This window comes from Lemur catta, chromosome X (genome assembly GCF_020740605.2).
Source record: "Lemur catta isolate mLemCat1 chromosome X, mLemCat1.pri, whole genome shotgun sequence".
NCBI classification, from domain to species: Eukaryota; Metazoa; Chordata; class Mammalia; order Primates; family Lemuridae; genus Lemur; species Lemur catta.
Window position 1 is genome coordinate 57,104,486 of NC_059155.1, and position 14,504 is coordinate 57,118,989.

Below are 14,504 nucleotides of genomic sequence, written 5' to 3' on the forward strand. Positions count from 1 at the left end.
AAGTCTGACAAGTTTTAACTGCAATGCTTGGCTTGTTTCTAATCCTCAGAACACCCTTCCATGCCTCTTCAGTCTTAAGAATGTCTACGCATCATTCAATACCCAATCTAAATATTCCTTTTTCTGTGAAACCTTCCCCAGTCCCCACTCTCTCCAGAACATTTAGTTGCTTATCTCCTCTCGCTTTCTGTAACACTCTGTACATATCTCTATTTCAGCATTTATTGTAAAATCTGATTATTCTATATGTACTTGCCTGTCTCCCTTCTAGACTGTGGGGTCCTCGACAGCAGAGCATTTCTTATTTTTATCTCAGGATTCTCAGTAATTAGCTGCCTGGCACATAGTAAATGCTGGATAAAACCATTTGTATGACTGTATGAATAAGTGAATGGATCATGTTGCCAGAGTATCTCCACTCAATTGCAGTAGAAAACAGAGTTCTTTCCTTGTTTGCATTTCAAGGAGTTTGGAGCTCACAGCCTTAAGAACTTAAAGGAGAGAAATGAATCCAATATATATGCTGCTAATAAGAAGAGATATAAAAAAGATAATTTTATGAAGACAGGAGACAGAAATGACAGAGGAGGGTGTGGATGGGGGAGACAGAGAATGTGAAGAGGGCAGCAAGAAGTAACAGCCTGTACAAGGCTGTACAAGGAAACACCATTTTGGGTGTAGAGATATGCAGAGAGGTCTTGGTGTTCCACTTGAGATGATGGCCATTAGATTCCCTAGAGACGTAAGGGAGGTAAGTCCAATGGTATGCTGGTAAATATTTAACAATCAGCTCTCTGGGGGAAAAAGTGCCTTAATTTGTAGCATTTGCCACTTTCCTTCTCGTAAATACTCCCAGCAATGGCCAGTTCAAGGTACCAGTGCAGCATCAGTGAATGCAGAGTTGAGAAGAGACGGCCCATAGCATGCCATCATAAGGGATTTACACCATATAGATAAAAAAGATATAAATAACTTTAAAAACATAGATAATAGTAAATGTACTAAAACAATCAATAAATTATAAGTATTTATTACTTTTGCTTAATTGTAAGTTTATATAATTCAATATTGAATGATGGCTCTGTTGAATAACTTCCTTGCGAACTTCCTAAAAACTTAACTATCAGCTCTCATGAGCAGGTGTGAGCCAGTGGCATAGCACCATAGGTAACCCTATCCCTGGGCTACCTGGGGACTCAGAAGCAGCCTAAATAGGCAGAGGTATACCCAGGTGAGATAAGGATTGCTGGTCCACCGTAGGGGTCGTATGATCAAGAGGATCCAGGCCTGCCAGGTGATTTCATAGTTCCCAGGGGAGAAACTATACATGGTAGCTCTGAATACTAGAAAGCTCCATAACAGAATGCCTCTGATTCCTTATAGAGGCCTTCCTTATTGCTGAAAATTTTCTTCATAATTGGGATTGAGTTGGTGAGCAAAACAATTTGTTCTCTTAAGAGCATCCACTGAATACCCTTGGACTGAGATGGTGTTTATAGAGCTATGTTGAGAGCCATGTGCTCTGAAATTTGTGCAGTCAACACTTTGGCCTTCGTTCTAAAGTGTCTAAAGAGGATTACAAAATCCTCCTCTTTGCTCAAATAGAGGAAATGGACACTGGTTCAGATGTTATGCATGCAAGAAAAAGGTGGTGCCAATTATAGTCTGCCAGAAAAGTCTCACTTTTGCAGTGAGACTTTGTCTTTGTGATGTGTTGGGCATATTAGTGGTTCTTACTTCAACATTATATTTTTGGTCTTCCTTAATCTTCGGTTCCACCTTCACAGGACATTGTCAGTACTGAAAAGAACAAACAGAAAATACAGCTCAACACCTGGTATTGTAATTATAAAAGCACCTATTACATGCTTAGACCAATGTTATACATCATCTCATTTAATTCTCAGAAAAACCTTGACAAGTGAAAGCTATTATTTCCCCATCTTACAAATGAGGAAATTGCAAATCAGGAAGGCTAAGTACTTTGCCCGAGGTCACATGGCTCATGAGAGCAGAGCCGGGATTTGAAGCCAGGTGCGCCTGATGCCCAAGTCTTACAGGCTTCTGCACTACACCGTGCTGCCTGAAGAGCCGTCTCTGCATTTGGGGAGTTAGTCTGGGAGAGTGGGTGGTCTGTGCACGGTGACAAAGGATGAGTAGAAAGACATGTGTCTTTCTGGAGAGTCACATGGGAATTCTGAACGCAGGTCCATAAACTTTAAAAGCACAACTCAGTGCCCCGCCTCCTTATATCAAACATATAGCCAATCTTAAGAGAACTTTCAAAAAATATTTCTTTTTAGGCCGGGCGCGGTGGCTCACGCCTGTAATCCTAGCACTCTGGGAGGCCAAGGCGAGTGGATCGCTCGAGGTCAGGAGTTCGAGACCAGCCTGAGCAAGAGTGAGACCCTGTCTCTACTAAAAAATAGAAAGAAATGATCTGGCCAACTAAAAATATATAGAGAGAAAATTAGCCGGGCATGGTGGCGCATGCCTGTAGTCCCAGCTACTCGGGAGGCTGAGGCAGAAGGATTGCTTGAGCCCAGGAGTTTCAGGTTGCTGTGAGCTTGGCTGACGCCACGGCACTCTAGTCCAGGCAACAGAGTGAGACTGTCTCAAAAAAAAGAAAAAAAAGAAAGAAAGAAAGAAAAAAAAAGACCACAACCCAATATATAACTGAAAGAATGTGAAATAAATGTATAATAGTATACCACATATGACCCTTCATAGTCTTTTTTTTTTAATCTACACTCATCATTTTATTTATTTTGCCCGGGCATGAATGCAGTGGCATCGTCATAGCTTACCGCAACCTCAAATTCCTGGGCTCAAGTGATCCTACTGCCTCAGCCTCTGGAGTAGCTGGGACCACAGGCACGTGCCACCACATCTGGCTAATTTTTTTCTATTTTTTGTAGAGATGGGGTCTCGGTCTTACTCAAGCTGGTCTTGAACTCCTGACCTCAAGCAATCCTCCCGCCCTGGCCTCCCAGAGTGCTAGGATTACAGGCGTGAGCCTGTATCGCTCACGCTCAGCATGAAATATTGATATGTACACAAGGATGTCCAAGGCAGTATTATTTGTATTAGCAAAAAGTAGAAGAAAGCCTTAGATGTCCCGTGTTCCTGGGAACGCATAATGGTAGAACAACAGCTGCACTATCAGGTGACATTGCTTATGATAAAAATGATCCCTGGAAAAAAACAAAGAAAAACTGCGTCTCGACTGGCAGGACTAGGGTAGTTAAATAAATTGCTAATTCTATACTCTAGAACTGCCATGAAAACAACAGACTGACATGTAAGGATGTTTGGGATACTTTTGTCTAAATGAAAAAAGCATATTTCAGAATATGCATAGTAGGAACATATTTTCATTAAAAACCCAGGGAAAATTTTGTAGGTTTTCTACATACATACAAAAAACAAAAAATTGCCTGGAAGGCAAACAATTAGTACAAGGGCTGAGACTAGTTTCATTTGTTAGAACACAACAGTAAAGGAAGAATGAAAATGAGCCGTGTTTTCCTGGCTTGAAAACTGAGGAAGATAAACATCTTTCATACAGCATTACACCTTTTTTCTTATAAATTGTCCTATCTTTTTGACTATTTCTCTACCACTTTTTTGTCTTTTTAAATCATCATTTGCATTTTCCATGTATAAATCCTCTGTGTATCATATGTACTGCACGTATTTTTCTCTCAGTCTCAAATATGTCTTTTGACTGTATAGGTTTTAACATTTTAATGCAGTCTAATCTGACAATCTTTCTCTTTATGGTTTCTGGGTTTCCTATCTTCATCAAAATGCAAGGTTATACAAATATCCTCCTGAATTTTTATCTAATTTTCAAATATATATTTAGTTCTTTAATCAATCTGGAATTTACCTTTACAGGATATAGAAGAGTCTAACTTTGTTTCCATCCAGATGGAGACTCAATTGTGCCACCATCATTCATTAACCACGTTTCCCACACAACTGAAATGCTGTTTTTATAATATTGGCTCACACAAGCCTATTTAAGAATATAAGAAATCTAGAAACCACAAAAGATTGTGAAATTAGACATTAAAAATTTAAGCGTCTACTGCCTGAGATGTATGATAAGCCAAGTCAAAACAAATGACAAACTATGAAAAAATATTTATAACATATATGACAGAGACCTTATTTACTTAAGTTAACATAAAGAGCTGGCATCCAGCAATCAAACTAATTCCATAGCCAAGAGAAAAAGGGACAAATGACTATAGTAAATATTTTAAAGAAAAAAAGTACAAATGGCATTTAAAAATATGAAATGACACTCAATTCAAGAAATATACACCAGGCCGGGTGCGGTGGCTCACACCTGTAATCCCAGCACTCTGGGAGGCCGAGGCGGGTGGATTGCTTGAGGTCAGGAGTTCGAGACCAGCCTGAGCAAGAGCGAGACCCCGTCTGTACTAAAAACGGAAAGAAATTATCTGGCCAACTAAAATATATACAGAAAAAATTAGCCGGGCAAGCTACTCGGGAGGCTGAGGCAGTAGGATCGCTTAAGCCCAGGAGTCTGAGGTTGCTGTGAGCTAGGCTGACGCCACGGCACTCACTCTAGCCAGGGCAACAAAGCGACACTCTGTCTCAAAAAAAAAAAAAAACAAAAGAAAAAAAAAGAAATATAAACTAAAATGCACCCCTCTTTTCTCCCTCACAATGGCAAAAATCAAACCATTGGATACTACACCATGCTATTTATGCGAAAAGGCATTATACTCTTGCTAGGAGTGCAAATCAGTACATCCTATTTGGAGGGCAATTTGACAGTTCTGAATCAAACTTTTAAGATGCACATAACTTTGAACTAGAAATCTCACTTCTAGAAAGTTATCCTATGGATGCATTCACATGCATACAATGGGAAAGTACTGTACATTGCTATCTTGTCCTTGGTAGCAAAAGACTGGAAATATCCTAAATGTCTATTACTAGGGAAAAAGTAAATAAATAATGGTATTTCCATCCAATGGACTGTCAAGCAGCCATTTTTGTAAACGGGGTAGACCACTTGTTTTAAACATTGGATAATTTTGTCCCCCAGGGGATATTTGGCAATGTCTGGAGACATTTTGGTTGTGAAACTGGAGGAGGAGGTTCTACTGGCATGTATTAGATAGAGGCCAGCGATGCTGCTACACATATGATGCACAGGAAAGCGGTCTCCAACAAATAATGATCTGAACCCAAATGTCCATAGTGCTGCACTGAGAAATCCCGGGGTAGACTAAACAAAAGCAAAATGGAATGATCATTAAGAAAAGGGCCAGGTCGGGCGAGGTGGCTCACGCCTGTAATCCTAGGACTCTGGGAGGCCAAGGCAGGAGGATCACTCAGGGTCAGGAGTTCGAGATCAGCCTGAGCAAGAGCGAGACCCCGTCTCTACTAAAAATAGAAAGAAATTATCTGGACAGGTAAAAATATATATAGAAAAAATTAGCCGGGCATGGTGGCACATGCCTGTAGTCCCAGCTACTCGGGAGGCTGAGGCAGTAGGATCGCTTAAGCTCAGGAGTTTGAGGTTGCTGTGAGCTAGCTAGCTACCAAGTTACTTGGGAGCATTTCTGCCCCCATGAGCCCAGGCACAGCGGTGACCAAGGAATTGGGGGGAGAACTTGCATAATCCCAGAGCTTGGATGTTCTGTGCAGAGTTGCCCTCCAAGGAGAGTGACCTGAGAGGCCAGAGAGCCAGCTTTCTTCCATTCAGATTGTTGTCTTTCCCTGCCCCTCCCCAACCCACTTCAAGGAGGAGAGCAGTTTGAGCCAAGAATTGGCAAGTGGGCACCTCTCTCTAGTGGGTGGGTCCTCCGGTCTGAGGTTTCCACAGAGAGTGGGGCCCACACCTTTCCCCTTGAGGACCTGCAGTGGACCCGGGGTGCCCGATCTGGGAGCTCCCTGCATACTGGGGTTTTTTGGAGATGCTCGCTAGTGGGTCAGACGTGTAGGCCTGATCCTGTGCCTCTTGGACTCAAGCGGGTCCCTGGGGGACACAGGGGGAGGTTTAGGAGTTGGACTTGGCAAGGGAGGCAAGGGAGGACATGTGGGGGGAACTAATGGGAGAATACTGTGGGGGTCTGAGACGTGGAGATCTGGGGAAGCACGTATCTCCCCCAAAGGAAAGCCACACCTTCAGACTAGGGTGGGTCCTCCGGCAGGGAATATCCCAGCCTGCGGTGCCATAGCAACCAAGTGTGGCACGTTTGCAACCTGACACCTTTGCAACCAGACACTGGAGGGAAAGGGCAACATAAGAGGGGCAGAGTTCACCCCTGACAGCCAGCTGGGGAATTGCGGCCCTTCCCTCACCAGCAGACTTCCCGGTCTGGAAAGCCTGCCTTGACCCTCCTCCACTGGCTTTCCACTGTCGCTGGGAAAATGAACTTGGAGCCTTACTGAAGCTCAAAGCCGCGCTGTCAGACTAGGGAGGGTGCCCCAGTGGGGAAGATGTCAACCTGCAGTGCCCTAGAAACCAAGTGCGTTCAGGCACGCCCATGTGCAACCAGACACCAGAGGACAGGGGTGAGGCAAGCAGGGAGGAGCTCCCTCCCAACATCCAGTTGCAGCTCATTCTTCATGAGCAGTCATCCTGGTTTGGAGAGTGTGCCTCCACCCTCCTCCCAGCATCTCCCCCCTAACCTCTGGGAAAATGACCTCTGCGCCCTTCCGGGCCCAGCCAACCTAAACATGCCCAGTCTCCATCCCCAACCCACCACTGCTGTGGTGGAGATCAAGCAACCCCCCTGGGGGCTTCAGGGCTTCTCCCAAAGCCTGGGGCATTCAAGTGCTCCACCTCAGGGACTAGAGCTTATCACAGGCACAAAAGAACATCTCTGCAGTTGGCTCATTCCTGTAAGGATCCACCACTGACAGGAAGAACAACTCTCTAGCTCACTAGCTGGCTCATCCAAAGAAGATGTGCCAGTTGCCAATAAACATATGAAAAGACGTTGAGCTTCATTAGTCATTAGGGAAATATACATCAAAACCACAATGAGATTCCACCTCACCTCCAACAGTATGACTAGAATATAAAAGAAACGATGAGTGTTGGTGAGGCTGTGGAGAAACTGGAACCCTCGTACATTGCTAGACTGTAAAATGGTACAGCCACTTTGGAAAACAGTTTGCTAGTTCCCCAAAATGTTTAATATAGAGTTACCATACGATCCAGCATTTCTCCTTTGAAGTATATACACGAGAGGACTGAAAACATATGTCCACACCAAAACTTCCACATGAACATTCATGGCAGCACTAATCATAAGAGCCAAAATGCAGAAACAGCTTGAATTCCCAAACTGATGAATATTTAAGCAAAAGCTGGTATATCCTACAATAGAATATTATTCACCAATAACAAGAAATGAAGTACTGATCCATGCTACAACACATCTGGCTACAACAAATCCAAAAATTTTATGATTTGATTTATATAAATATCGATAATCCAGAGAAAAAGCAGACTAATGGTTGTCAGGGGCTAGTGGTAAGGGGTGGTAGAATGGAAATTGACTTCTAATGGGCACGAGGTTTCTTTTTACGGTGAAATTAGATTGTGGTGATGTTTGCACAGGTTTGTGAATATACTAAAAAACACTGCATTTACACCTAAAATGGTGGCTTTTATGGTATATGAATTATGCTTCAATGAAGCAGGGTTTTTTAAACGGGACTAATACCTCCCACTTCATATGCTATTGGGAGAATTAACTGAAGACATGAACTATTCTTTTACAAGACTAGACACCCAAATATTTTGTGGAACTGAAGATAAATTTTGTCTGCATCCCAACTTTGCCAAGAATTAGTTGTAATATACCACCAAGGTAAATGTGAAGGAGCTCCAGGCTCAGAAGCAAGTTTCAATGCCTGCTGCTTTTGCACCCACGCATTGAATGAAGTTCTGGCCTATTCCCTGGGATTGTTGAGACAAGAGAAACTTTGCTTTTTACTTTCCCTTTCCAGACCAAATAGCAATTTCTCCCCACCCACCTGGGCAGATACAACCCCCCCTCCTCATCCATATACCCCCTCCACTAGCAACCATGTCTTCTTCCTCTCAGAAGGTGATTTGAGGTACAGAGCTCTTATTTTGGATTTGAGAAAAAGTGTTGAGCCGAAGCAGTATTTCAAAAGAAAAGAGAATCTGTAATATCAGCCACAACTAACCCCATCCTGTCAGTGTTTTTCTTGGGTATTCTGACAATTCAAGGCTTACTGGATAACAAGGCCAATTAATCCTGAGCCCTCCATGAATAGATTGTTTCCGATGCACCAGGACTCAAGGCTAGGAGATCATAACTTTTGCAAAATCCCTAAGAACGCTTTCTGAAAATTCCTAAGAACCAAGATGCTAAATTCTTGATTTGATCCTATAATGAAGGTCCATCTTCAGGCCTGCTAGGTATCGGTGCCTCGCCCAGGTAGGCTGGGGAAACGGCTAGACTGGAGGCCCATAGTTCATCTCCCAGGTCAACTTGCAGCATATATAATGATTACACCAACTGTCTTACTCAAGAATATGGCTGTCATTTTCTATTGTAATTTACATTATGAGTTTGAAACAATGAGGCACAAGAATGAATCATCTTGCTTTATGTACAACATATATCTTGTATTACATTTATTGCAATGAAAAACTAATGAAATGTGAACACTGAAATATTCCATGTTGGGAAAAATATATCACAAAAATGTCACTTTTGTGTGTTTGTAGTCATGAAGGACCTACTAGGTGGCAGGCTCTTGTAATATATAGAAGGGTAAGACAACTGAAACCCCTCAGGAGGAGCTCCATCTCTTTGCAAGAAAGATAATTACAATAGGCCATATTAAAGCAAATAGTGCTATGTGAACACAGAGGAGGGACACCTGCCTGAGTCTGGGGTGTCATGGGGGTACTGAGGAGATGGCAATGTCTGAGCTAAATCCTAAAGATGAAGAAAGTAGATGGGAAAAAGGATGTTAAGGAACAGCTCCCTAGGCTAAAAATAATACAATTTGTGTATTTATAGGTTTGCAAAATATTCAGTCTAGCTGACACCAACTGTTGAGAAGGGATTGGTAAAATGAGTTAAATTACAATGGTCAGGTAAGAAAGAGATCAGGATTTACATTTGGCAGACACATGAACTCAACCTAAATTAGTCCCATCCCACTGAGAATGGCCAGAAGACTGGGCAGAACTGTTAGGCAGGGAAAAGAGTTACTGGGCTTCCTCGAAGTGGCACCTTGGTGAGGGCTGATGGCTAGCAATGTGCCTTAAAGGAGCAGAACTTCTGAGGATCCAGTTCTGCCCCTCAGAGATTAGGGTTGAATTCCTGGCCATAGTTAAAAGAAAACATTTCCTTCCACCTGCTGTCTCGCTATCCCAAGAACAGTCAAGATTCTCTTCAAGCATTGGTGGTATAGTGGTGAGCATAGCTGCCTTCCAAGATTCTCTTCAACAGCAAGAAAAAAAAATTTATTTATTTGCAAAACAGCTCAGTGCCATCACTTAAATACACAATCACACTGCAGAGATTATGGAGAGCTTTCATGTGTTTACATTAAACTTTAGCCAAAAGGCTGTGGAATTCTGAAAGCTCTATCTTGTACCTGCAGATGAAAGCAAAGAATGAGCAATCATACCCTCATACTCCTGTACAGGATGCTCCCATTTGTGCCAATAAGGAGGACACTAATGGCGACAAACTTATAAGGGAAACATGAGGGCTGAGGGACACTCTGGTCCACAAGCTCATTTAAAAGGTTCCGAATGTGCGGTCGCCCGGCTAGCTCAGTCGGTAGAGCATGAGACTCTTAAAAGGTTCCAAGTGAGATAGCATGATTGGGGGAATTGAGACCATAGGGAAGTACCCGAGGGCAGGCTCCCTTACAGTAGTTTGGGGTATAGCAATGGGGAGCAATGATCCAGTGATCCCAGCCCAGCTGGCGAAAGCTGACTTGGAAACGGTGGAGGGAACACCGGAAGATTAAAAGAGCTAATGCATGGAAAGCATCACGTACATTACTAACTGCTCAATAAATGACAGCTATTATCTTGAGTTAATTTTAGGGCTGATTACAGCCATCAGTCTCTATTGAGCAGGTTTGTGAGGAAGATTCAGGCTAGGAGGTAAGAAGCTAATCCTCTGTTCTTGTTTCCTCTTATCCCCTGGCATTTACGGACCCTGGACTTTCCTTTTACAGGAAACCAGGCAGCACACAGGCTTGTGAGAGCCACTCTTGTTCACCCTCAACAAGTCTACCTAGATCGCTTCCACTTCTCCTGCCATGTGGAGCCCTGGTTCAAGAAAAGCCCAACCAAGCACTTTCCTCCTTCAGGAAGAGGTTCCTCAAGGCCTTCCCTGACGTCTAAAGCTTGGAGAGAGAGGGATGTCACACAAGATGTTTGGCAAAGGTTCTGGAATCACACGGGGCCCAGGTTCCTACGTCTCCATTTCCTATGTCAGCAGCAAAAAGGTAGTAAAGGTCTTGAGCACCGATGGAGTGACACTTTATCCTTGGACCTTGCATTTTTGTTATTATATATCAATGAGACGTATAAAAGTGTTCAGAATGCTCAGTCTTTTTCCAGGATCCTAGATGAGTCTGTAGAAGGGGAATTTCCTCTCCTCCTCGGGAGAACCTGAAGAGCAACCAGCATTACGTCTCAGCTTCCTGGCTCTTCCCAGGAACGTAAAACAGGCTCACAGAAGCTATGTCAAAAAAAAAATAATAAACAAAACAAAAAAACAAAAACCTCATTCATTGTTATGGTAAAGTTAAGATTTGAACAAAGTCTGTTTTTCTAAAGTGAAACTGTCTCTTTTAGATCACTTACAACACTAGGCTGAGGGAAAAAAATCTCAAATATAGAACTGTTTTGTGTATATATTATGTATATGGGAGAAGATCAATCATATCATTAGTTGACTATTAAAGGTAACCAATTAGATTTGTTGAGACATATTTGGATTAACAAAAGTCCTCATGTCACATCACTATACAGATGCAGCTTTGGGGCCACAATCCAATATTGGGTGCTGTGACCTGCCATCATTTCAGATCTAGGATCACAGGCACTACAAAATAATTTGTTGATCCACTCCTAGCAGGACAGCTATTTTGCCATGTCTGCATTTCTGCCTCCCACCAACTTCGAGTGTTGCCTCTTGAGCATCGTTTCCTCGTTTTGTCATTTCCCTATCAGCCCTCGATTTCTCTTATTTCTTGCTGGAAATGATTCTCCATTTCCCCTATTCATCTTACCACTATTCCCCTAAATACCATTTTCAACAAGACCTTGACCACATAAATATTTCTTTGCTGAGAAGTCTACTGGAAGTTTCAGGTCCCTTCCTGACTGAGAGCTTGAATCCAAACTGTAGCACTGACACCCAGTGGCCAAAGGGTTGGAAGGTTGAGCCCACAGTGCTCTGAACTTCAGCGCCCACTTCCTGGCAAGTGTCAAGAGCACCGATTACAAAAACCTGGCCTCTTACGAAAAAACCTTCTCTTATCCTCAAGCATCTTAAATATTTCCATGTTAATTTCTGTATCATTCACCTAACCGTTCTTCTCCACTGAAGCCGCAAGCCTGGAATGCATTGGTATTCCTAGCACTTTCAACGTGGAAGCTTTTTAACATCTTGAAGTTCCAGGTTACTGCAAGTTCAAGTTCCAAGAGCTTGGGGTTCTAGACATCATTCACACAAGCCCAAACCAGGCCTATATTTGCTTTCTCAAGTTACTCCACACTGCCATCTACAGTAATCTTTCCAAGACACCCACCCATATGCCTGCCCCACCCTGCCGGACAAGGAACTCAACCCAAACCTCTAGCAGGCTGTCTGGGCAGGACCTGCTCCTTCCTTCCAGACCTTGACATCACATGTTTCCTGAAGCAGGATGGGGTTGCTAAGAATCACAGCCAGGCAGGGTCTGCGCTCTGAACTTTTCAGGGAAAGGGCCGACGCACACATCCTGTGTGACTGAATCTGCCATCTGTCTCTGGGTCCTTTCCAGAGTCCCTAGATGCCAGTATGTTACACAGTCAGACCAGGATACTTGCCTAACTGTACCAATTCTCCTTTCTAGCCTCATATCATCTGTACAAACTTGATTTGTACAGCTTTCTTTTGCACATACAAATGAAATTCAGATCCCTTATCATGGCCTACAAGTCCCTGCCTCATCAGCCTCATATCCTAATACTCCCCACAATGCTCGTGAGGGGGCTCCAGCCACACTGATGCTCCTATTCAATCAGGACAAGCTTGTTTCCACCCTCTATCCTTTTGCACATGTTGCTCCTTCTGCCTAAATCAGGCTTCTCCCTACTCTTCTCATGCCTAGCTTATCTTACAGGCCTGAGCTCAATGGCTCTTCCTCAGAGATACCTTCCCTGACAGACAGCCCCACGGAAAAGGAAGATTGCATTGCCATTCTCTATCATAACAACCCCTGTCATTCTTTGATACCACTTGCCACAATTCCCAATTGTTTAACTGAGTTTGCTTATTTATCTCCACCATGAGAACGCATGCTCCATGAGAGTAGGGTTTTTGCCTATGTTGATCACATCTGTGTGCCTAACACTCGGCAGGTGCCATTAATAAATGTTTACTCAATGAATCTCTAGCCACACCAAGCTATTTTCTTTCCTAAATCAGAAGACACTTCTGTCTCAATGCAGAGTCACCTGGCTCCTTCTGCAAGATTTATTTCAAATACTACCTCCTCTGTGAGGCCTTGCAACAGTCTCCCTGTTTTCCTTTTCTTGCTTAAAGTTATGAGCCATTTCTTCTGAGGTCCTGGGAGCCCTATTGCTTTTCCTTTTCAAAGCACTTGTCGTATTGTTACATCATCATATGATTATTTACCTATCCATTCCACTGCACGGAGAACTCCTAGACGTCAAGAAAGTAATTATTTTCCTCTATATAACCAACCCAAACACACTGCCTAGTGTGCAGTTAAAATCTGTTGGGGAATCAGCACAGCATGGTGATTAACACAGGCTCTTGGGCCTGAGAGCCTGGCTTTGACACCTGGCTCTACCAATTACTAGCTGTGTGACATTGGGCAAGTGACTCTGAGCCTGTTTCTTCACCTATAAAGTAAGTCTGTGAATACTATCTACCTCATATGGTGGTGGTGAGGATTAAGATAGATAATGTCTATAAAGCATTTTCTGCAATGCCTAGTACACAGTAAGCTCACAGTAAGGGTTAGCTAGGAGAATACAGCTAATGATAGTAGCTGTCATCAAAGATTAAATACCAGATGCTCACAGAGCCAGGTATACAGACCCTGAGATATTAGCTAATTTCTGTCCTTTCTGAGGCCTTGTAAGGTTCCCAACTCAGCAGCCTGTATTCTTTTCCTTCTAAGAGAAAAACACCACATAGATAGCCCTCCACAAGAATGTAGTTGGGTATTTCTCAATCACAGTTTTCAGAGCTCTGACAAGCAGTATGACGTTTTGTCAGAAGAAAGAGGCTGACACGTCACTCAGTTGTCCTGGGTCCGGGGAAAGTTCTACAGTAGGCACCAAGGCAATCTGTGCTGAAGTTGAAGCCCCAAAGGGAAGTGGACTTGGAACCAGCTTCTCCCAAGCTTGCTATCCTTTGAAAACTAAGCCTGAGAGAACCACCCACCCACCAGACAACGAGGCCCGGCAGTAAACCCACAGCTTCCCTTTTCTCTACACTCTCCTCCACCTCTCTCCCCTCCAGAGCAGCATGAGGACATGATAACTCACCTCTGAGAGGCTCTGCTGCGTTGGCCGAGGGCCTCACCAGCGCCACCATGGTGGCCCCAATGGTGCGGTTCTCCCTAGGGTTCCCAAGTGAGTCAGCTGAGCTCTGGTACAACTTCAGCATGTATTGCAGTTGGGGTCCTTGGAGCTGTGGCTTCCTCTGCTGCTTGCCGGGAGCCTCTTCTAGCAGCTCCCGAACCAGGGGCCAGCTAGGGTCCTCAGCCAGGATGGCAACGTCAGGCTGCCCTACCTTTGCCAACGCGGCCCTGTGGTCGATGAAAAGCACCAGTTCCCAAAGAACAAGGATGCTAAGAATACTGAGGACCATCTTGAAAGGCCTGGTGTTCAGCAACAGGCTCCACCAAGGATGAGTCTAGGAAAAAAAAAAAGTAAGGCTGTATGTTGTTTCCCCTGGGAGGATCTCCTAAGCCAATGGAGGTCTCCAATCTTGGTCCCTTATGAATCAAAACAAACATAAAGTGAGACAAGGCAGCATAAGAACGAGGGCTGAGAAGAAGATACTGCTTATTAAGAGGCTGAGGTAAATTAAAAGGAGAGGTCCATTCCAGGACCTAGTCTCTTACCTTCTCCCTTAGGCTGTAGGAAAGCAGCATTATGCTACGATACTCCTCAGGCTTATAAGCAGTCCCTTAATAGGCCCTTAAAGGGCCAGAATCCTCCTGCTCCCATCCAACTTCCATGCCTCTAATAAAGCATT

The 14,504-nt window shown here is 43.7% G+C and overlaps 1 protein-coding gene across 2 annotated transcripts; it reads right to left on the reverse strand.

Moving 5' to 3' along the window:
• Positions 1–1,250: 1,250 nt before the first annotated feature.
• Positions 1,251–14,273, reverse strand: LOC123628086 (bone morphogenetic protein 15-like). Of its 2 annotated transcripts, none has more exons than XM_045537727.1 (2): positions 13,790–14,269; positions 1,251–1,800 (listed from the first exon to the last, which is right to left on the reverse strand). In XM_045537727.1, the coding sequence occupies exons 1-2, from the start codon at positions 14,112–14,114 to the stop codon at positions 1,763–1,765; spliced, it is 363 nt and encodes a 120-aa protein (XP_045393683.1). In that variant the 5' UTR covers positions 14,115–14,269; the 3' UTR covers positions 1,251–1,762. The 2 variants fall into 2 exon arrangements, with proteins under 2 accessions (XP_045393683.1, XP_045393682.1); XM_045537726.1 differs by lacking the exon at positions 1,251–1,800 and adding an exon at positions 10,584–10,672 and having other exon boundaries at positions 13,790–14,273.
• Positions 14,274–14,504: the final 231 nt, after the last annotated feature.

What these genes read in the sequence shown, in the direction of transcription:
- LOC123628086 (XM_045537726.1), bottom strand. Translation starts at nt 14,114, where the DNA reads ATGGTCCTCAGTATTCTTAGCATCCTTGTTCTTTGGGAACTGGTGCTT. An exon ending in CGCAGCAGAGCCTCTCAGAG is followed by an intron (nt 10,673 to 13,789) that starts GTGAGTTATCAT and finishes GTTGCTCTTCAG; the next exon opens with GTTCTCCCGAGGAGGAGAGG.